Source organism: Porites lutea, chromosome 4, assembly GCF_958299795.1.
Source record: "Porites lutea chromosome 4, jaPorLute2.1, whole genome shotgun sequence".
NCBI lineage: Eukaryota > Metazoa > Cnidaria > Anthozoa > Scleractinia > Poritidae > Porites > Porites lutea.
Genome location: NC_133204.1, coordinates 39,472,099 through 39,494,822, shown reverse-complemented (window position 1 = coordinate 39,494,822; position 22,724 = coordinate 39,472,099). Strand labels below are relative to the sequence as shown.

At 38.6% G+C, this 22,724-nt stretch overlaps 1 protein-coding gene across 3 annotated transcripts in view; it reads right to left on the bottom strand.

Annotated features, from left to right (window-relative positions):
- LOC140935672 (uncharacterized) overlaps nt 1-6,235 on the bottom strand; it is a 6,899-nt gene extending 664 nt beyond the window's left edge. The window contains exons 1-3 of one of the 3 annotated variants that reach the window (XM_073385242.1): nt 6,151-6,235; nt 1,024-1,296; nt 1-202 (exon numbers count right to left, since the gene is read on the bottom strand). The exon at nt 1-202 is cut by the window's left edge and continues 664 nt beyond it. In XM_073385242.1, the coding sequence (XP_073241343.1) occupies nt 1-202; nt 1,024-1,296; nt 6,151-6,202 (527 nt within the window). In that variant the 5' untranslated portion in view covers nt 6,203-6,235. Of the gene's footprint in view, nt 203-1,023; nt 1,297-3,364; nt 3,556-5,455; nt 5,631-6,150 lie in introns of those variants that run through there. The other 2 variants (XM_073385241.1, XM_073385240.1) reach the window with 2 other exon arrangements.
- Nucleotides 6,236-22,724: the final 16,489 nt, after the last annotated feature.

Here is a 22,724-nt window from a genome sequence, read left to right as displayed (position 1 = left end):
TACAGATCTTTTTCCTTTTTACAGGACGTTTCTGTTTGGCATCCCTTTCGATACACCATGACTTTCTTTCCTTGCATGATCAATTCAGTGGTAAACTTGCCGCACCTTGTTTGTCCTTCTGCGCAGCGTCCAGACGTAGTTTTTTGCACGCAGTCGTCCATTGATTTTGCGCTTTCACACATATAGCACTTCAAGTTGTCACCTGAGAGTTATTATAAATGAAATATATAATAATTTTTGACTCTGAAGATGATATACCGCACAGTTTGTCGAAAAGTTAATCTCTGTCAACAACAGTCCTATTTGGGACCACACTCACCCGCACGATCATATCCCCCCCACTTATAAATATATAATCAGCTGTCAACAAAGTACAAGATATTGTGGAGTTTTAGTGTTTAATTTCCGAAAAAAGTTCAGCCTCTAGAGACTACGGTCCTAAAAGAGACGCAAAGCGAGGCTCCCTTGTGTCTGTAACGCACAATGGCACTCTTATAGCTTTTGAAATTTGCTGTGATGGTCACCTGATACAAAATCAGCAAGAAACGAAGTTAGTGAACGAAAGTAAAGAGCTTGTTCGACGAGGCTGGATGAGGTTGTTAAAACTTTGGAACCCATTCAAACGGATTTAAAAGACCCTTAAGGTACCACAATGTTGCTTGTTCTCCAGGTTGCCGTTCTCGTGCCATATGACTTATGAATATGTTAAGGGCCAATTTAAAACGGACTAGGCTCTTTGCAGCTTGCCATTCACGTAGTACAAAACCGCCGTGCTGGAGAGCAAGGGACGCACTGGGACAAGACAAACAAAAGGCATACATCATTTTAAATGGTAATTTCCTTTGTTTGTCTTGTCCCACTGCGACTTTTGTTCTCAAGGATGGCGTTTTCTACCGCGTGAATGGCTAGCTGTAAAGGGCCTATTGTACCCTACTATCCGCCGGTCATCCTGATGATGATCTTAAGTAGGATTAACAACAATGAAATTCAGTTTGAATGTTAAAACTAAGAGAAGCACCATACTTTTTGCTAGAGGTCTATTGCAAGACGTTGTGTTGCAGCATTCGGACGTACACTTTGCCCTGGCGTTGTCTTTCCCGACCGCTGTACAAGATGCCTCAGCCGCCCTGCAGTCGCGAGAAGATGCGCACCCGTATATACCAGATTCTTTGCCGTCTTTGCTCATCATCTTTTTCAGGCATCTGTCCTGGCCGGTTTCACAAGTAACGTTTTTAGCGCTCATGCTGTTACATTCCTGAATGCTACCACTGCACTGGAAACATTTAAAGGTAACACCTGTAGGAAAATGTTCTATGTTGGTTAGCCGGTACTAATCAATGTATGTTTTCTGTTATATTAACTCAAACCTCGTTGTCAAGAATGATATTAAATATGTTAAAATTGGTCTTATTGGTTCTAATCTTCTCAATCAATCGTTCGAGGTTTAAATCCCGCGAAAACTAGAGACGCGAAATTCATAGTTCTGTCAGTTCCGAAATAAATGCTTGATACTTTTAGTGGCAATATATATGGCCGGATATTTGATAATGTTATCGCCAAATGGGCCTTTTGCGTCCAACAGTTTTTTTGGTAAACCTATCTCCAAAGTAGCTATTATCGTAGCTTTTATTAGTTTATTTTAATCACCTTTGAGGTGACCGGTTATGTCGGCTGATTCTTTGATACCAGACAAAAACGTCTCCAAACCGCTGGTGTGTTTCAAGCATGTCACCATAAGGTACTGTGGCCAGCTTTTCTCTTCCGATTTTAATTGCGTTATTAGTCAGTAAATTTCATAGGAGGGGGAACTAATTTTTGCACCAATATTGTCTCTTAACCTTTTTCCAAGGAGACAAAAACCTTTTGGCTAAAGATATTGTTGAAAATGTATATTGCTGTACTCTGCGAAGAAAGCCCTATCTCTGAGTTTCTGAGAAACCGATTTAAAAGGCTCCTGGTTTTATTAATCTCTGACAGCAGTTGTTAAAGGCAGTTAGGTGGGCGGTAAAACTACAAAGCGCAATGAGCTTTAGGCCCGGTTCAGACGTCGAACTTTTCTTTTGCCGAACCTAATACAATGAATTAAGTACATGAAAAGTTCGGCGTCTGAATCACCCTTGCTGTATTTTGTCTTACATTCCGCGGTTTGAATACTAAATCGTGCGTGAAGTTACAGTGGTGAAGGAAAAGTGATATGCTATGCAGACGATGAACACTGTGTTAGAATAACGTTCTTTGCCTGATGAATTCTTGTACAAAATAATATGGTCTCTCGAGGCTTGAATAAAGTCCCGTGCGGTCGTCTGGGACTAGCAGATTTTCTTATATTGTTGGACAAGTCACTTGTTAACCTCACTTGTCCGATGGGTAAGGGGCCAAGCATGTCATCCTCTAACTAAATCATTAGCTAAAACATAGTTATTAGAGGAGACTGGTTATGAAAAGCGGCAAACATCAATGATAAAAACAACGGTGCTGCAGTTTATATTGGAAGCACCCTGAAAGTGCACAATCCTTTGTTTTCTGTTGGCAAATTGTTACGGAATAAATTAATGCAACGTTCTTATTGGTCAATACAATCAAAATGATAGGAATTCTTTTGAACGTTGTGCACTTTCAGGTCCACAAAAACATATAACAAAGGAGTCTGACGGGTTTCATAACCATTCCACTCAATTAACCATGGCTAAAACAAGCAAGAAGTGTTACTGGGAAAGTCAAAATGTGAAAGTTGTTTGTCCAAACGACAAGCTGGAATTTTACCCTTTTTCGAGCCTGGTCTCTGCTTTGTCTAAAGAGACCGTTAGCCGGCAAGTCAGTTCTAAGACTGCTGAAAAAAAATGGCGTTGTTCTAGTGCATTTAAAAACACATTTCAATATGTTCAGCAAGAGTTGTCAAATCACGGTTGTTTCTAAGCACGAAAAGAAAACTAAAAAAAAATTTGCAAAAGTTTATGTAATACTTTATGAAAAAACGACGATATTCATAACTTGGAAACTCTAATTTATAGCATAGTTGTCGGCGAGAAAAAGAAACTTTGACTATTTAATATTCTTCATTGACGCTTTGCTTTGAATAACGACTTACTAACTGTTCTTCATTCGTCAGTGTTGCTAAGACATTTGTTCATTTTTTTCCCGCTGGCATCAGTGGAAAGACCAAAAACTAGACTGATTCTCAAGGCCTATGAATGAAAACTGCATAGAAACTTACCGAGTCAAAAAGAACTCTGTCATTAAATAAGTTTTTTTTAGTCGCTTAGGCAAGTTGTTTTTATGAGCACGTTTTGTTACTGACGCGTTTACAAAAGACTACGTTGCCGATATTAAAAGTCTATTCATTGTTTACTTGATAGAGACTTACCCTTTTCTGCGTAGACAAACAAAGCCGTGATTAGGAGAATAATTTGCTTCATCGCCATCTTGGATCATATACTCGATTAAAGTCCGGTAGAAGTTTTGGCGGACAGATTTCTTTTAAAAAGGGGTCTAGGCTTGCATACTCAAGCGTTTTTCATGAAAGGTTATCTCTTGCTTACGGTAATGGCCTACAACGATAAGTGAATTCACTAAACAGCATGATTATTCAGATTTCAGTTTCGAAAGCTTAAGGACTTTTATTTGTTCTTGCTCATGGCCGTGATCGTAAATTACTTTCAACCACGTTATGTCATACAGCACGTTCACGTACACAACAGGTGTTTATTTGAATGATACGCGATAGAACACTGTTCTTTTGCACATAACACGCAACATTTGGTAAAACCGATATGAAACTTAAAAACGTTTTTTGGAACTTTAGACCACTGCGTAACGGCGCGAACGGCTCGACGCGTTAATGCTTCGTATAACGTGACAATATCTTTTCGAAATTTCCAGTCATAACTTAACTATACATCTCGCAACCTTTTTTCTGGAGAAACACTGGACGGAAACACTTCCCAACTGTAAAAGGAATGTTCAGAAGCCTACCACTCTTGTTGATCAAATAAGCAATCGAACGTGGCTGGATGTTGCCGGATGTTTACTAGATTCATGAATCAGTGCATGGATCTGTACCATGATTAGACACATCATTATCTTACTAGTTTTCAATAAAACTTGACTCCAGCTCGAGGACATTAAAAATCTCTAATAAGCCTTTCTTTCTTCTCTAGATGACCACCCTGGTGAGACAAAATGGAGGCCATTTTCTGGAACAGCAAAGATGAACAGTATCACCTACTAACTATGCCAGTCAAGAAAAGAAGTAGCCTCAGGCTACAATTCAAGCCACAGGGCTGACAAACCCATTTCTTAGTCTTTTACAGGGTGTTTTAAGAATAAAGCCACGGTTATTGTGTAATCAACGGCTGCTATTTGAAGTGGAGTGTATAGACTTAGCCAACCTAGCAAAGTGGATAAAGAGATGGAAGATATGTTTCTTATTGGATGGTTTGGTGTGTAGTATCGTGGGATATTTTTACGAGTCACGCCTTATTTTGGCGAGCCCGTAGGGCGAGTCAAAATACAAGAGACGAGTAAAAATGTCCCTCATACTACACACTAAACCGTTCAGTAAGAGATTTATTAATCAACTCGAAGGAGTATAAAATGGAACTCAGTAAAAATGCTGACGCTTGCCTACTCAGGGGTACAACGACAATGCGCGACAGGCTAACGTGAGTCCTGTTTTCGCGCGCTTTCATCAACGCTATTGCTGATTACGGGTCAGAAATAAAAACTTGTCAAACTAGTTTGCTCTATAAATCAATATTTTTCGGGTTTTTTTGTCGGCGTTTCGAGGTTCTATCTTTGAAACATTTGCTATGTAAACAGAGATGAAATGAAAAATAATCGTGAGGCTTATATGATGGTCTTTCGCTTACGTAAAATTAAACGGACTCCAAGCAGAGCAATTTGCGATTGGAAAGACGGATTCTCCCACAAATTCAAGGAGTTTCAAAGAGTTTCTCGTAGACAAGGGACTTGAAATCTCATCTTCGCCGGGTTATACTAACAAAAAGAGAACGTCTAAAGTCTACCATGTCGAGTCTCCTCACATATTTAAAAGAACGAGAGGTGAAGACTGTTCAGTTCCTAGGCGGGGATTATATTAAATGGACGTTTTTTTTTTCTTTCACGGATTTTCGCCATCACCATCTCTCTGACATAACTTCAGGTCTGTTTTCATCTTACGTTTTTATCTTGAGCTTATAAAGTTTGTATGTCCTATCTTTTTTTCAATAAATGTCGACATTTCATTGTCGAGTGTTCAGGGGACTTTACTCTAGAAACTTGGTTTATTTAAGCTTACAATTTAGCTCCGAGTCAAAAAGAACTCTGTCATTAAACTAGTTTTTTTAGTCACTTAGGCAAGTTGTTTTTATGGGCACGTTTTGTTACTGACGCGTTTACAAAAGACTACGTTGCCGATATTATAAGTCTATTCATTGTTTACTTGATACAGACTTACCCTTTTCGGCGCAGAAAAGCAAAGCCGTGATTAGTAGAATAATTTGCTTCATCGCCATCTTGGATCATAAACTCGATTAAAGTCCGGCAGAGATTTTAGCGAACAGATTTCTTCTTAAAAGGGGTCTAGGCTCGCATACGGAAGCGTTTTTCATGAAAGGTAATCTCTTGCTTACGGGTATGACCTACGACTTAAAGAGAATTCACTAAACAGCATGATTATTCAGATTTCGGTTTCGAAAGCTTAAGGCCTTTTATTTGTTCTTGCTCATGGCCGTGATCGTAATTTACTTTCAACCACGTTATGTCATTAAGCACATTCACGTACACAACAAGTGTTAATTTAAATGATACGCGACACTGTACACTGTACTTTTGTACATAACACACAACATTATTTGGAAAAACCGAGATCAAACTCAAATTTTTTTTTGGAACTTTAGAACACTGCATAACGCGTCAATGCTTCGTATGACGTGACAATAACTTTGCGAAATTTCTAGTCATATCTTAACTATACACCTCGCAGGTTTTTTTTTTTTTTTTGAGAAACACGGAAACATTCCCTCACTGTAAAAGGAAGAAGGCGCTATGGGAGCTTACACTTCGGCTTCGTGGTTGAGCATTAATTGTGAATGCGGAGGAATAGTAAAAAATTATATTTTTCCGGATACCCTTACATACAAATACTCTTACTTTTCTCCTTATGTGCAACAGACGTCTTAACTTCTTCAGCGGAAGTTTGCATGACCTCGTGGCTGTAACCCAGTTCGATTATAATAGACTCTTTACATGACTTGATCACGTGACCAACTTTCGGTAAACACAAAAACAGTTCACTTTTGGAAAAGTTTGTTAGCACAAGGTGAAAGAGCATATTAAAACCAGGTGACTTGAGCATTTTCAGTCGTGTATCTCAAAAGTAGCGATTGCGACGGCTGCCGTAAGTTAGAAGCATTTCTACGAGAAAAACAACTTTTGCCACCCAGTCACGCTTGCATGGTTTTCCATACAAATCTTTGTAAATTTTAACTGTCGTTAAATCTTTCCTTTACGCATTTAAGGGCTCAAATTGCCTTTACGAATTTAAAGGAGATTTGAGACCTCTAATGCTTATTATTGAAAATTTCGAAATTTCAACGATTTGTATGGAAAACCATGCAAGCGTGACTGGATGGCAAAAGTTGTTTTTCTCATACAAATGCTTCCAACTTTCGGCAGCCGTTGCTATCGCTACTTTTGAGATATAAGGCTGAAAATTCTCAGGTTGCCTAATTTTAATATGCTCTTTCAGCTTGTGATAACAAAATCTTTCAAAAGTGAATTGTTTTCGTGTTTACCGAAAGTTTATTACGTGATCAAGTCATGCAAAGAGTCTATTTATGTCAAAAATAAATTGTACACGACCGGATCTCAGTTCCACTTCCTTTATTTCCTCTACAACAACACTTTCCTTATGTACAGTTAACTCCACACCTTCTCCAGCAACGTAACTAACTAACATCAGTACACTCCGTTACAGAACTTGCTGAAAATGCAAAATCTCTACACAGGGGATAATTCAGGTACGACGTCTCAACATACGAGATAAATACCGAGAACGTAGGCATTAATCCGTACGTGTATACATCCCGAGGGTCGTAGAAAACTCTAATTTAGCATAGTTGCCGGCGAGAAAAAGAAACTTTGATTATTTAAAATTCTTCATTGACGCTTTGCGTTGAATAACGACTTACTACCTGTTGCGCACAGCTAAAAGTATGAGCAAATTCTTTTATAACATAGCTGACAAAAATGCTTGCTTTTTGATTAACTGCCAAATTCTCGTCACCCTCTCCACAGAAAAACAAACGCTTCTATTGGCTGGTTACAAACACGCCACAATCGCCTAGATTGAAAGAAAATTCTTTCTGTAAAACTGAGAAAGAAAATTTGCTTATATATTCGTTAACGATCAATTGAAACTAAGCAGAAACAAAGATGAAAGTGTCTTACAGTCCACCTAAAGTTAAAATACTCACATGTTCGTAAGACGTCGTGGAGTATGGTTTGGATCCGGCGCTGAGAACATGTTTATGTGTTGCTCGGCGAAATCCAGAAAACTTGTTTTTTAGCGAAGATGACTGTCATCCTACTGTATATTCATTTACGAACAATGGCTGGTCATTACGGCTACTTGAGAAGACCTGGCAGCAGTTGTTTTTGTGAGTAATAAATTTATGTCTTCTTGTGTAATTTGTCTTGTTATTGCAAGAGAAATTTTCCTGATTTTAGTCGGATTGTTCGGTGATAACAAAAGTACGTAACAAATTTGAAAACAACAATAAAAACGGAAATTTTACCTTGAAATGTTGTTAATGGCCAATTGGTGTCTTTTCTGTTCCCAGTGAATGTCTTTCGGCCAGTAATTGCTACAGCTTGTCTTCCGACAAATTTGAGAGTTATTTGAATTCGGCTTTATTTATGCTGCTTGTTGGATCAGGACCTAAAAGGTCAATGCTGATCGAAAAATTGGGCAGTTCTTCGCTGGTTTCTTCCATATTTTAAAGAGAAGAAAAACTGCACTGCAACTTAATATAAAAGACGACAACTTGCGGCCAGGTAAAAAAAATGCTCACGTCATCTTATTTACGCACGGGCGTACGTAAATAAAGATTTTGTTCATAGCAGCTCAATAAGACTTATATAGAGCAAGCACGCGCGCTATGTTTTAATTTTCCGCTAACATCTGATTAGATTATGAAAGAAAGACAACCCAATCGTGATGTGATGTATCACACCATTTTGGCTACATTTGATATATAAGCTGTGTTTTGCATTGTTACTGTTTAGTAAGAATTTATTTCTATGCCTGCATTGTATTTTTCCGTTCCATATTTCCCTTACACATTGACATTGTTGACAAATTAGATTTCTTATCCGAGTAAGGGAAGTTTTTTACACAATACCCTCGATAAGGGATCCTGTCCAGTTCCAGAGGAATGGAATATTCTCAATAAACCTTTCTGCTTTCCTCGGCAAGAGGGGTAGATGCTATATTTAAATCAATTGAATGTAAAATGTTGAGTGAATAAATCATTATTTCAAGAGTCAGAAGTCCATTTAAGTGGAATACCTTAAGTGGATGACTTGAAACTCATGTTTTGGACTGCAACGTTGATCTTGAAAGCTCGATGCAAAGATTTTCGATTATTCTCCCACAAAGTTGTCTAGTTCCAGTTATGATATGGCTGAAATACAAATCCGCCGCGCTTTTCCCGGGCGTAGTTGCAGCTTGGCAGCCAGGCTCGTACCCAGACTCCTGCCCTTCCAGAAAAGTCCGTAAAAATAGCATCTGCAGTCCGGAGTACGGGAGTGCAAGTTTGATGCTTAAACATCTCCCTGTCAGTTGTCTGAAGTACTCAGTGCGAGAAAATTTCGCCTAAGTTTTAAAAGACAATGCGTTGGTATCTCGTTTTGTTAAACCGAGAGTCTCTTTGAACATACTGTACATCCCCACTACTTGTCCCGAAATAGTTCATCTATGACCGTTACTGACGGAGATCTATATTCAACGAAACTACTACGAATTCGATTCTGTGTGGTTTAGTGTTGAAAAAATAGTGATTGGAAGCAGGTTGAGATATTCTTTGTGGATAATGGCTGTATTGCGCATACTCCGAAGAATCCCATGAATAGCAAAGACAAGTCGCTGTAAGGGTCCTGTAATGCACCAGGAATTTGTAGTTTGTAATGTAGCAAGAAAGTGTATAACGAACGCAGAGAACTCAACAATATTTTACTTCAAGTCTGTAAGCACATGGCAAGCAGAACATACTGCGCATGTACGAAGCGCATAAGGATTCATGGGATATCACAGGTCCCGTATGAATAGCTACTGGAAAAAAAAAAACATTCAGCCGACCTTTAATAAAATATCATCGATGAAAAAAATAATTCTTCTTTTAAAAGACCGTTAACAGTCAAATAACTGAGAACTTGCTCAACACAGCAGCTGTTAGTTTTTGATAACTCACTAGTCTTACTCGGAGCTCCCGGAAAAAGACCTCAAGAAGCCATCCCCCCCCCACCCCCTCGGAAATTGCATTTTTTGGACCCCCCTCCCCTCGGAATTTCCGTTACCCTCCGTAGGAGCGGTATGGATATTTTCTGGAACTACACAATGGATCATCATAATACCTTTGATTCTAGAGTTAAGACTGGTGTTTATGTATTTACATGACGTGAAGAATGATGTTGCAGTCATCTCATCAGTATTTTAGTGTGGTCAACGTCTTCTTGAGTTCTCGGCTGTTAATCAAAAAATTTCGATTTTCCTTTCCTTATTGCCCTGGCCTTAATCTTCCGATTCATTTTCATAACGTGCTGCCTAACAACTTTTCAAGAAACTAGGTTTTACGTCAACCGTCCCATAATGGAAAAAAGGATGGAAGGGTGACGTCAATAGAAGAAGATGTCGCGGTAATACTTTTAAAAAATAGGGGAAATGTAGAAATATAGCCTTACTGTGTAAAAGCTGGATCTAAAAAAGCTGTTTCATTTTGTTGTTTACGTAAAACCTATCGCGTATGATCGTTTTCACCAAGCATATAACAACGCCAGCACTAACAGAAGAACAACACAAACTCTGAGATTGCCAAGAATTTAATGATCAAAATTGGAACAAAAATTCTCAGTTTCAACAAAATGAATAAAACAGCAAAGTTATTCTACAGTTATTTTAAGAAAAAGAAATGGGTTTCAAACATAACTTCGTAGATCTTAGTACATGCACTTCCAGAAGAAAAAACCAACGAGTTAATTTTTACGAACAAAAAATTCCTAGCCTCATGGATGGCGAGGATGGGATCCCGGCCCGCGCCATGGTTCAACCTACCCCGTTGGATTGACATTTGGATCTTAAAAGGAATCCCGACATATTCAGAATGATTAGCTTTATTTGACATCTGAAGACTTAAAAGCTTGAATAGCTGTTAAAAAACCTACGCTAACCTAGTTATTTTCCTTTACGGCTTAGGCTTGTGCTCGATGTTGTGGGTACCTGAACAAAAATCACGAAGAATAAACGTTTACCAGCCATTAAGTGGTGCTATTCTTTTTTTCTTTAGCTTAACCTACACTTCTCGGAGTAATGTCTTCAGTAAAAAATGTCTTTCAACGGGAAGGGTCTACCTTAAATATGCTGAGCTAAATTATTTTTGAATATGATTTACTGTAAATGACGTGCAGCTGGCACATAACCGTTGGTGTTACCATACAGCACTGTCCTAGATGTAAAGAATATACAGCAAAGTGCATGTGAAGAGGGACACGACGCTGATAGAAGCAAATGAGCCAGCATTACACAAATCTCCTTCACAGCAATGAAATTCGCAGGTGTCATCAGATCCACAGGCCTGGCCGTACAGATCGTTTTCCTTTTTACAGGTCATTTCAGTTTGGCATCCCTTTCGATACACCATGACTTTCTTTCCTTGCATGATCAATTCAGTGGTAAACTTGCCGCACTTTGTTTGTCCTTCTGCGCAGCGTCCAGACCAAGTGTTTTGCACGCAGTCGTCCATTGATATTACGCTTTCACACATATAGCACTTCAATTTGTAACCTGAGAGTTAATATAAATGAAACATATAATGATTTTTGACTCTGAAGATGACATACCACACAGTTTGTCGAAAAGTCAATCTCTGTCAACAACAGTCCTATTTAGACCACACTCACCCGCACAATCATATCCCACCGACTTATAAATATATAATCAGCTGTCAACAAAGTACAAGATATTGTGGAGTTTTAGTGTTTAATTTCCGAAAAAAGTTCAGCCTCCATAGACTGCGGTCCTCAAAGAGATGCAAAACGAGGCTCCCTTGTGTCTGTAAGACACTATGGCACTCTTATAAATTTTGAAATTTGCTGTGATGGTCGCCTGATACAAAATCAGCAAGAAACGAAGTTAGTGAAAGAAAGTAAAGAGCTTGTTGGACGAGGCTGGATGAGGTTGTTTCGCTAAGGTTCAAATGAGTTTAAACTTTCGAGCCCGTTCAAACGGATACATAAGACCCTTAAGGTCCCAAGGTACTTCTAAGGTACTTCCAAGACGTCAACATTGTCATACCAAAAGAATTAATGACTTTGTAACTTATAAATTTCAATGAATGTATGTAAATGGTTAATTGTATGTGACAATGACCTTCCCTAACAATTCAGTTATTCCTGCAAGTGGGTGAAATAAACAGAATATCTATCTATCTATCTACAATGTTGCTTGTTCTCCAGGTTGCCGTTCTCGTGCCATGTGACTTACCAGCATGTAATGGGCTAATTTAAAACGAGATTGTATCCTACTACCTACCGGTCATCCTGGAGATGATCCTATAGTGTGATTAACAACAATAAAATTCAGTTTGAATGTTATAACAAAAAGAGGCACCATACTTTTTGGTGGAGGTGTATTGCAAGCCGTTGTGTTGCAGCATTGGGACATACAGTTCGTCCTGACGTTGTTTTCCTTGACCGCTTTACAAGATTTGATAGCCATCTTGCAGTCCCGATCAGATGCGCACCCATATAAACCAGATTCTTTGCCGTCTTTACTCATCATCACTTTCAAGCATCTGTTCTGGCCTATTGCACAAGACACGTTTTTAGCGCTCATGCTGTTACATTCCTCAATGTTACCACTGCACTGGAGACATTTAAAGGCAAAACCTGTAGGAGAATGTTCTACGTTGGTTAGCCGGTACTAATCAATATATGTTTTTTGTTATATTATCTCAAGCCTCGTTGTCAAGAATGATATTTAGTATTTTGAAATTAGTCTTGTTGGTTCTAATCTTCCCAATCAATCGTTCGAGGTTTAAATCCCGCGAAAACTAGAGACGCGAAATTCATAGTTCTGCGGGAAAGAATTATTCTGAATTCAGAAATGGCGGACGCAAGAGCGATTTTTAACTCAGCTGTCGAAACAAGTCCTTTTGGAATTGGAGCGGCTGGGAATGTCGCGTGTGTTACGCAATGAGAAAGTCAAAGCGATTTCTACTCTGGCATTAGGACAAGATTTGCTTGCAGTTGTAGAAGGCCTAAATGTAATAAACGAGCAGATTCATCAGTTATTCTAGAATTTATAGCGCGTCGCGTGAAGGCGCGTTGAGATAGTCCGTTTGTTTTGTGGCCAGCCTTTAATTCTTCTTTAGTGGATAGTACCTACAACTGCAAAACTCAACAAAATGCCACTTCAACCGGCCAGGAAAGACAAGGATACGTTCAGTTAAAGGTATCTTAGCTTTGTTTTGTTATATTTTGACTTTTGGACTATTTTAGTTCATGGGAGCTTCGACGACTCATCATATTTTGTCCATATGAATATTAACATATTCATTTGACACATACTACGTCTGGGCCGCCTGTGGTTATCCACGTGAGTGTAAATATCAAAAATAACGTCGAAAAAGACAAAACTTTGTTGTTGTTTTTTTCTCTCTCTAAAAGTCCGGGCGGCCATGCGATTTTCTTCCGTTGCAATTGGGTTGCTTACCTGTTGATTGACTAATTTTATATTGATGTGCCTGTGGTGCGGAAGGTCGGTTGCTCGGGCAGTGTACGGTCACGTGATTAGCTATGGGGCTCCGCACGCGCGTGGAGCTCCGCTATTAAAACTGGAGACTCTGGCTACAACAACATACTCACTATGGAATGGCGCTTATTGAAAAGCGTCGGCGTAAGACCGTTGGTCCCGTGACTATTTGCGCGCTTACAAAGGGTGCCGACCCATGTCGCGTCCTTTGACTCTCTGGGTGAAGTGTTAGCTTGTTGTTCCCACGATTAAAAGATAAATTTAACTTAAGCAAATCGATACTTTGTCCTCTGACGAGATGATCGCGAGATGCTTTCCCGCTACTCTCCTAGCTTTTTATTAGGAACTCCAATCGCTCAACTAGTAAATTGCTTTGTCTTTAAAAAAATAATAAGGATTTAGGCCAGTAGAATGTATAGAATACAAGAAAAACAAAAAGAAAGTCGAAGGATTGTGAATTGCACTCGGAGTGGTTTTTTTCAGCATGCAGATCCATCAAACTGAAATATCCTGGCTATTTTTAGGCTGGTGGCGGGATGCAAAGTAAAGACAGACTGAAGAATAGAAAATTAAGGGAAAACACCTTATATCACCGAAACATGCCGAAATGCATTATAAGGATACCTGTGCCGGGTACTTCATGAAAGGAAAATCCTCGAAGTTGGTGAAAATCACAGGAGCTCTTAAACAACGCAAGGGCGCAAGGGTGGCGCAGTGATGAGAGCACTCGCCTCCCACTAATGTGGCCCTGGCTTCAAATCGTGGCGTCGAAACCATATTTGGGTTGATTTTTCGTTGGTTCTCTCCCTTCCTCCCAGAGGTTTTGCTCCGGGTACTCCGATTTTCCCCTCTCCTCAAAAACCAACACTTCAGTCCAAATTCAAATTCGATCTGGAACGCACACGTTTTAACGAGTTCATAAGAACGTTTAAGTGTTTTGCATGTAAACAAATTACAATTTCCATTTTTTCAAATTACAATTACAATGAACTCGAATACTAAGCTAAGACCAAGCTCAGTACCTGCATGTCACTGCATACACGTACGAGTAGAACTACGTATTAAGTATCATAATAGACCTTGTCACGGTTTTCGACGCCATCTTGACCAGTAGGCAAAAGCGTGAGAAATTACAGTGATTGTATGAGAATCTAACGTCGAATAATTTCCGTAGAACGGCTGTTCTGAAAAAAATATGATTTGTAAACTAAAGCTTCACTCCTAAGGATTCTCTTGAAAAAATTCGAGGGCGTTGCATGCATTAGAAGACCTAGAACCACTTTTTGAAATTTCCTATGCATTTGTCTGTAAGAAAGTCCCGGGAAAATTACAGACCAATATAAGGAAAATCTGAAGAAAGCCTCTGGAGAAATTTAAGCACAGGTACGCCCCCAATTTTTTTTAGGACAATCCTTTGCTTTGTAGCTTTAGTTTACAATTGATATTTTGTTTAGAACAGCGGTTTTACGAAAATTATTCGACTTAAGATTCTCATACAAACACTATAATTTCTCACGCGTTTGCCTACTCGTCATGATGGCGTCGAAAACCGTGACAAGGTCTATAGGTATCATTTGAACACTTTTGAAATATTACATAGTGTAATCTGTACATCATGAAGATAACTTTCTGTTTATCAGATGAAAATAAACAGTGAGAGCTCTTAAACTGAACAATATTGCAAAATACTAAGAAACAAGAATGCCTAACTGAATAAGTGTAAAACTATACTCACTTTCATTGGAAGGCGTTCGAGGAGAGGTTGTTGTTTGCAGACAGGTGACCGTAGAGGCTTTAAAAAATAATATAAACTTAGAGTTAGCTAGTGCTCATAAAGCTCATGTTTCGCACATTCACAACCAACAACAACAACAAAACTTGTAAACGAACTGTTGCCACAGCGATTCAACGGGAACAATCAAAATGTAGGATTTCGAGAATTCTGCCCTCTCCTTGATCGAAAGGCTTTCGAGAGGCTGAAGTTGGTTGCACAGTGGTGACCGAAGAGACGTGAAAGAAATATAAAATTTTGAATTAAACCAAATATAATACGTTACGAAAACGTTCTAAAATTCCTTCATTAGGCTGTATACGGTATTCATAAAAACAAAAATATCGAATTTGGTGAAAATTACAGAGTTCTAAAACGACAAAATAATGAGTAATACTAACCTAAGAACCAAGTCCAATTATAAGTAACTGTGTAAGACTATAAAAACCTACTTACTTTGATTGGAAGTCTTCGGAAAAGCTGATGTTGGTTTTACGGAGGTCACTGTTAAGGCTTAAAAAACATCAAATTCAAAATAAGAATCAATACTTAGTATTACCAGAACACAGCAAGTCAAATGCTGGGGATTAATGAGTTTGGTACAGTGGAACCCCTCTCACGGATACCCGTATAAACTGGGTTCCTCTGTACTTCATAAGACTAAAATTCTGGAAATGATGATGTGTGTTTTAGTAGTTCCTTTTTAAAGCTTATAACTATAGTACAAAGAATAGTAATGATGAAAATGCATACTACAGATAATTATATACTCACTTTGATCGGGAAAACTTCGGGAAGCTGTTGTTGATTGTACAGTAGTGACCGGAGAGGCTTTAAAAAGATAAACTTTAATTATAAGATTAAATGTTATGCTGGGTTTTAATGGAATATGTTGAAAACACGGTCGGAAATTAAAGGACGACTAACACCAAGCAATTAAGTGCAAAATACTATGAACCTGGACCAAAAAGACATACTCACTTTGATCGGAAGGTATTTGAGAAGCTGTTGGTAATTGTACAGTGATGGCCGTGGATCCTTAAAAAGAAAATCGGCATCACACTTTAAATTACACGAAACACTAGGTATTGCCAAAACGTGCTAAAACTGCATTCAGGATACCTTTGTTTAGTACCATCGTATCCTTACATTACTCATTTATTGCTTAGAATTGTACTTCAGTTTTATCTTGATACTTGTGCGCGTACAATTTTATTTTGAGGGCGCGCTTTATTTGTTTATTTATTTAATTGACGCGTACATTTAGTTAATTTTACTTTGCGTTATTTTCCTCACTTATATGAGTTGTCCGTGACTGTGCTCACATGGTGGGTGGCTCCTTCTAAAATGTTCTGCAATTGGTATAGGATTTAATGGAGCCGAAACCAGTTGTGAAATTGCACGCATTTCAGGCATCCTACTGATGAACAGTTGCGACACGTAGATGTATATTTTTTAGCAACTACTATAATTTGGCCCTCAATTTGCAGTCTGTCCACTTTGAATTGAAAAAAGAAAATCCTCGATGTTGGTTCAAATTACAGGTGCTCTCAAACTGAGAAAAGATGCGTGTATACTCACTTTGTGGGGAAGTGTTTAGAGAAGCTGTTATTCGTTATACATATACAGTGAAGACTGTTAAGCTTTAAAACCTGATACCTTTTATTACCAGAACAAAGTTAAATGTACTTTAAGGATTCGCGAGTTCAATACTTGATGAGAATACAAATGTGGAAATAGATGAATTTTAATAGACTAAGTGATTTCAAAACCGGGCAATTTTGCGTAATGATAAGAAACGAGCCCACATAGCTGCATATAAACCGAGCAACATTTCAAAATACTAAGAAATAAGGCTGGCTAACCGAAAAAAGTGTTAAAATGTACTCACTTTCATCGGAAGGCGTTCGAGAAGCAGTTGTTGTTTGTAGAGAGATGACCGCAGAGGCTTTGAAAAATAAATTAAATTCAGAATTAGTTAGTGCTCATGCATAAAGCCCATGTATCACTCATTCACAAATAACAACAACAACAACACTTGTAAACGAAGTTGCCACAATGATTCAAGTTGACCAATCAGAATGCAGGATTCCGAGAATTCCGCCCTCACCTTGAAAGAGAGGCTTCCGAGACGCCGATGATGGCTGCACAGTGTTGACCGGAGAGATTTTGAAAAAAATTAAATATAAATTTTTGGGAGCTCCGCTAAAATTCAGACTACAAAACTATCGATCCTTCCGAGATTTTACTTTCACAATGTATTAAAACAGCAGAAAACTAATTTTCATACAAAGTTTAGCTTCAAAAGGGTTCTTGGTTTTGTGATAGAGTACGCATGAATTTCTAAGCTTTTGCGTCACGCTGCGTTTACATGATGGCCAAGAGAGCTGTCATGTAGGTTAAAAAAATGACTTATTTCAGGGAATTTTGCTATCTAAACAGTTCATGTATTAGAAAAAGTATTACTTTAATGTTTGAAGAGTTCCTCGAAAAATAAATTCACGGTTTTCTAGCAAAACTCGGCAACATATGTTTCTGTTGGTTTCCGTCCGCCATGTTGGTGCCCATCCGGATGGGCACCAGCATGATGTCTCCATACAAATCTCTATTAATTTTGTGAAAACGTTTCTTCGAATATCTCTTATACGAAATATTCCTCTGGCCTGAATCTTGGCAAGGGTCGTTGCATATTTACCTCCTTTTTATTTCCCAGATTCTGGACCTTATCTATTGAAAGCTTTTGATTTTGATCTATTTTGAATGGCGTGACACCGAAAACCAGCAATTGTCTGATTACGATTTGAGTATTCACGGACGAAAGGAAGACTTTTTTTAAAAAAAGAAGATGTAACGTACCTTTTGAGTTACATAAGGGAATGTCAAAGATCATAATAACCGTCAAAAAATAAATATCCGATCAGTTTGGTGAAGCTTCAGTGTAACTATAATTTCAGTTATTTCTAGCAAGAAAGGAAATCACTTTTAAAGTCGCTACTTTTGACATCAGTTCTATAGCCTTTTCCAGGCGTTCGGATAGTGGTCAAATCTCTTGCGCTGTCCCCACGATTTGAACGCCTGGAACAGGCTAGCATTTCCTAACACCTGTGAAATTTTATCGCTACTTTCGGAGGGTCGTTACTTTGGGAACTTTACGGTATTGTCCCTAAACCCTTTCCAAAGACAGAAAAACCTTTTGACTTAAGATATACTGTTGAAAGCGTTTAATAGTCGCTTAATCTGCAATGGGTATATCCCATTACGGCGAGAAACAGACTTTTTGACTCTGTGTGTTAGTAAAAAGACCTAGAACTAGATCGAACCTCATGGCCTATGAATGAAAACTGCATAGAAACATATCGATTCAATAAGAACTCTTTGATTAAACTAGGTCATCTACGTTGCCGACATTAACACTTACCCTCTTCTGCGCAGAAAAGCAAACCTGTGATCAGGAGAATAATTTGCTTCATCGCCATGTTGGATCAGTATACTCGATTTAAACTGCAGTAGAGATTTTAGCGAACAGATTTCGTTTTAATGGGGGTCAAGTAAATTCACTGAACGGCATGATTATTCAGATTTCCATTTCGAAACTAAAACACAAGGACTTTTAATTGTTTCTGCTCATGGCCGTGATCGTAAATTACTTTCAAGCACGCTATGTCATTGTCATTACGTTTTCCGAGCAGGTGTTTATTTGAATGATACGCGATAGAACACTGTTCTTTTTCACATAACACGCAAAATTATTTGGTAAAACCGAGATCAAACTCAAAAACTTTGTTTTGAAACTTTAGAAGACTGCGTAACGTCGTGACGCCTAAATGCTCCTTATGACATGACGATAGCTTGTATACATCTCACTCAATTCGTCAGGAATTTCTATAATTTCATACGTTTTTTTTATAAGGTCCACGGGTTTTCTTGCCTGGAGAAAAGGTCTAGGCTCAGCATCATGACTTCCCATCTCAAACCCAAAGCTCTTTCTTGCGGTTTCGTAGGGTAAATTAAGGAAGCCAGACACTTATAATTATGGTTGGGCACACATCCAGCCGTCTCAACCAAAGCAAACCATTTTCAGTTCCGTTTTCGTCTTTATTGTCTTATTCTTGTCATTTTACAGTTTCAGCTCGTCCGGTCGCTTACGTACCGTTGGGCTAAATACGAGCTGTAAGAACAGGAGAAGAGAAAACTCAGTCGCTTGGATTTTGCATTAACAAGATGGAAGTATATACAGCGGCACGCACAAGATTTGAGCCTCCGCCTGCAATTAATAACATCAGAAGCATCTGATGAATAACATCTGATAAGTACCCCACATTCCTTTGAATCGCTCTTTTTCCCTTGTCGCTATTGAGGTAAAAGTCTAAGAGTATAACCGAATACTGATGTTTCCAAAATAAACTACCTATATGAGACTTTTACTAACAGAGGGTGCACTTGACGGTTTCGAAGACTATGGCGGCCGTCTGAAGTTTAAAACAATGTAACAAAAAATATGTATTCTTAACGTAAATCTATCAAGATATTATGACTTGATTGTAGTAATCTCGTACAAAAATTTCAGATAGAAAAATTCATGCAGGAAATGATCAAAGATACATGCAAGATATTGTCTCATTCTTTTAACGTGGGTTTATCCGTATCTGCATGCTGTCCCGTCCCTTTGCTAAATTTCCGCAAGTAAGAAGTAAGAAAGGCGAGTCGTTCACGTGGTACAAAACCGCCATACTGGAGAGCAAGAGATGCACTGAGAAAAGACAGACAAAGGAAATTATGATTTTAAATGATGTGAGGTTTTTGTCTAGTTCCATCCTTTCCAGCAAGGCGTTTTTTTGACCACGTGAATGACCAGCTGCAGAGGAGATATCGGAGGTTTAGAAATAGGGCTTGACCCCTGAATCTCTTGAATATGTTTTTCTACGCCCAGGGTTCGCACGCACCTTGAAAATCCTTGAAAAAGTCCTTGAATTTTAAAAATTTTTTATAAAATACAAGGCCTTGAAAGTTCTTGAAAATTGCAGTCGGTACTGGAAAGTCCTTTGATTTCATTGCTAAGGGAAACTGTAAAGGAAAAGGAACAAACACAAAGACCTTCGGGATAAAATTCTCCTGATGTGGAAAAACTAAAAAAAGACATAGACTCTAAGCTCTTTTTTTGCATTGAATGGAGTCCTTGAAAAATGCGAAATGTTTCCTTGAAAAGTCCTTGAATTTTTTGTTCAAAAAAGGGTACGAACCCTGTGGGTTTACCACTTTTACAACTGGTCTTGAAAGTGGTGGATGTGATACAACTGAGAAAGTATAATGTTCGCCACTTGCAAACGAGAATCGATTGGCCGCCACCCTTGCCGGGGAAATTCACCCGTTTTCCTGCAGGGAAGACCGGCCTCAAAGTGGCAACAAGACGAATTATTGCCTCGCCGCATGAAGTCAAATATAGAGGCTTCGTGTAGAGATATATAAAGGAACACAGAAGTCCCTCATAGCTTGCTGTCACGAAGATCTTTGGCATTAATCTCTATAGGTTAGGGTCCATTGCTCCTCTTGTTTGTTTACTGTTTTCTCACCCAAACCTGAAGAGAACGTGGTATGTGGCGACTTTTGGCTGTCTTTTCCTGTATCAACTATTCCAGTCCTCATCTATAAGGGTAGGTTATTTTTCTAAAACAAAAATCGAGCTTCAAGAAATAACAAGTCATGACAATTTTAAAAGCGTTTTTATTTTCATCTAAATCATACTTCAGATCAAGAAGAACATGGATTTCAAGAGGTGATAACTAGGTGATCCAACATTTCTTGCCTTCTACAGGAGCTGGAACGGATCCTGGAAGGCATACCAAGTTGACGAATCTATTGTTGAAATACATGAAAAGCAAGTATCCGAGTTTGTCATTTATCATTAAACACGTGTAAACCTTTACTAAGATTTTTTTAAGCGCCAACTGGTGGCTGTTTTTAAGAGCCTGATTAGGCTACCTTATTTTGGGCCACATGGTCCACTTTAAAGGAAGGATTTTGACCTATGTGCTGAAATGAATCTCGCAGTGGGTGGAAGAGATATTTGATTGGTCTCTCTTGGTTTCAATTGCCCCCACCTGGATCTGTTGTCTTTTTGTTTCGTTTTCTATTTTTCACCCTAACCTGCCACACTTCCTGTCCATGTAAAATCTAGTGCCTAAAACCAGTCATTAGCAATTCGCACTTTCTTAAAAAAATCTGTTGACAGTCCTTACGCCATAGATAGCAAGTTGTTATACCAAAGATTTAACATATTTACGATTTGCATTACGTCCCTACTGAGCTTACTTGTTCAGCGCTGCCGGTCGGTACAGTTTGAGAAGGACAACTGATGTCATGGCTCATACCAACTGGTTTGTAATAAAAGGGGTGCATGATCACTTTAGTTACTCTGAAGTCTTGTTCTGTACCCACAGTGTCTGTTCTTTTATGGGCGCCAAGTCTTTCAGAAAGGAAAAATAATATTAACATAATAGAAGTGAAAAGTGCCCTGACTATAAACCCTTGAAGTTTAAGTCGGCAGATACTACTTGGACAATGGCATACCAGCACGAGGTGAATTAATCTACGCGTCAAGCACTGAGCTCCTATAAGCAAAAACTGCAATAAAGCTGTTACAGAAAGTAAAATAAACTGAAAATTTAGGGACTGGTCAAAAAGTATAGGGGGCGGGGTGGTGGGCCGGAGCATTTGGAAATATCATTGATAAAAAACACATGGCCCACCCCCTCCCTTGGGCACAAAAATGACTGACCCACCCCTAAAGCAAGGTTGGAAATTGCATGACCCACCCTCTGGGTAAAACATGGATGTTTGGTGTCCTCTTAATAATCCAATAAAACGTTGTTCTGTACTTGTTGATACACTGCTGCAACCAATATCAAAATCACAGAAATCATACCTTTCACTGAAAAGACAAATGTGAAAAACCGAACATTTCTTGTTTCGATGGACGTTATAAGTCTTGACACAAATATACAGCAAAACGAGGGTATATTGAAATTGTCTGTCACAAAGCATATGAAAATTTCTACAAAGACAGCCCATTCCTACACATTACTTGCCGGAAATGCTTAGATTAATCCTCAAAGAAAATTTGTTCCACTTCAATGGAAAGCACTACCTACAAAACCATGGAACTTCAATGGGCACAAAGACAGCAGTTTTGATTCCTTTGCCAATATTTTCATGACATATATTGAAACAACAACTCTAAGCAAAACTGTCTTTAGAACAACAGTTTGGAAATGCTACATACACGATATCTTTTCCCTATGGGACATGAGTAAACCAGACATCGAAGCCTTAATTGAACAAGCAAACTTACATCACCCAACTATTGAATTCACGGCCGAAACATTTGACACTGAGACTGCATTTTTAGACACGGTTGTATACAAAGGCACAAGATTCAAGGAAAAATCTATCCTTGATGCAAAGACACATTTTAAACAAATGGAAACCTTTTTGCACACACATTTCACCTCTTGTCACCCTCTAAATGGTAAAAAAGGATTTGTCAAAGGAGAAGCCTTGAGAATCCTACCAAAAACTCCTCAGAAATAACCTTTTAGGAAAATAATTCAAAATTTAAAAAAAAAAGGCTTGATGGACGGAGGCTACCCACACTCTTTGACAGAAAACCTACGATCAGAAATAAAATTCACAAAAGGGATTCTAAACTCCTAAAACAAAACAACAAGGATGAAAAAGAAATATTGCCATTCGTGACACAACACCAGCCCTCAGGGTCTACTATAGCGGAAGCTTAAATGTAAAAATGGAATCTTATACAAAACCAACTATAACTTCACCAATCATTTCCTTACAAAAAAGGAAAATCATTAAAGGACATGCTCGTTAGAGCCAAAAAAAAAAGTTAACAGAGGGTTCCACGCCCGTATA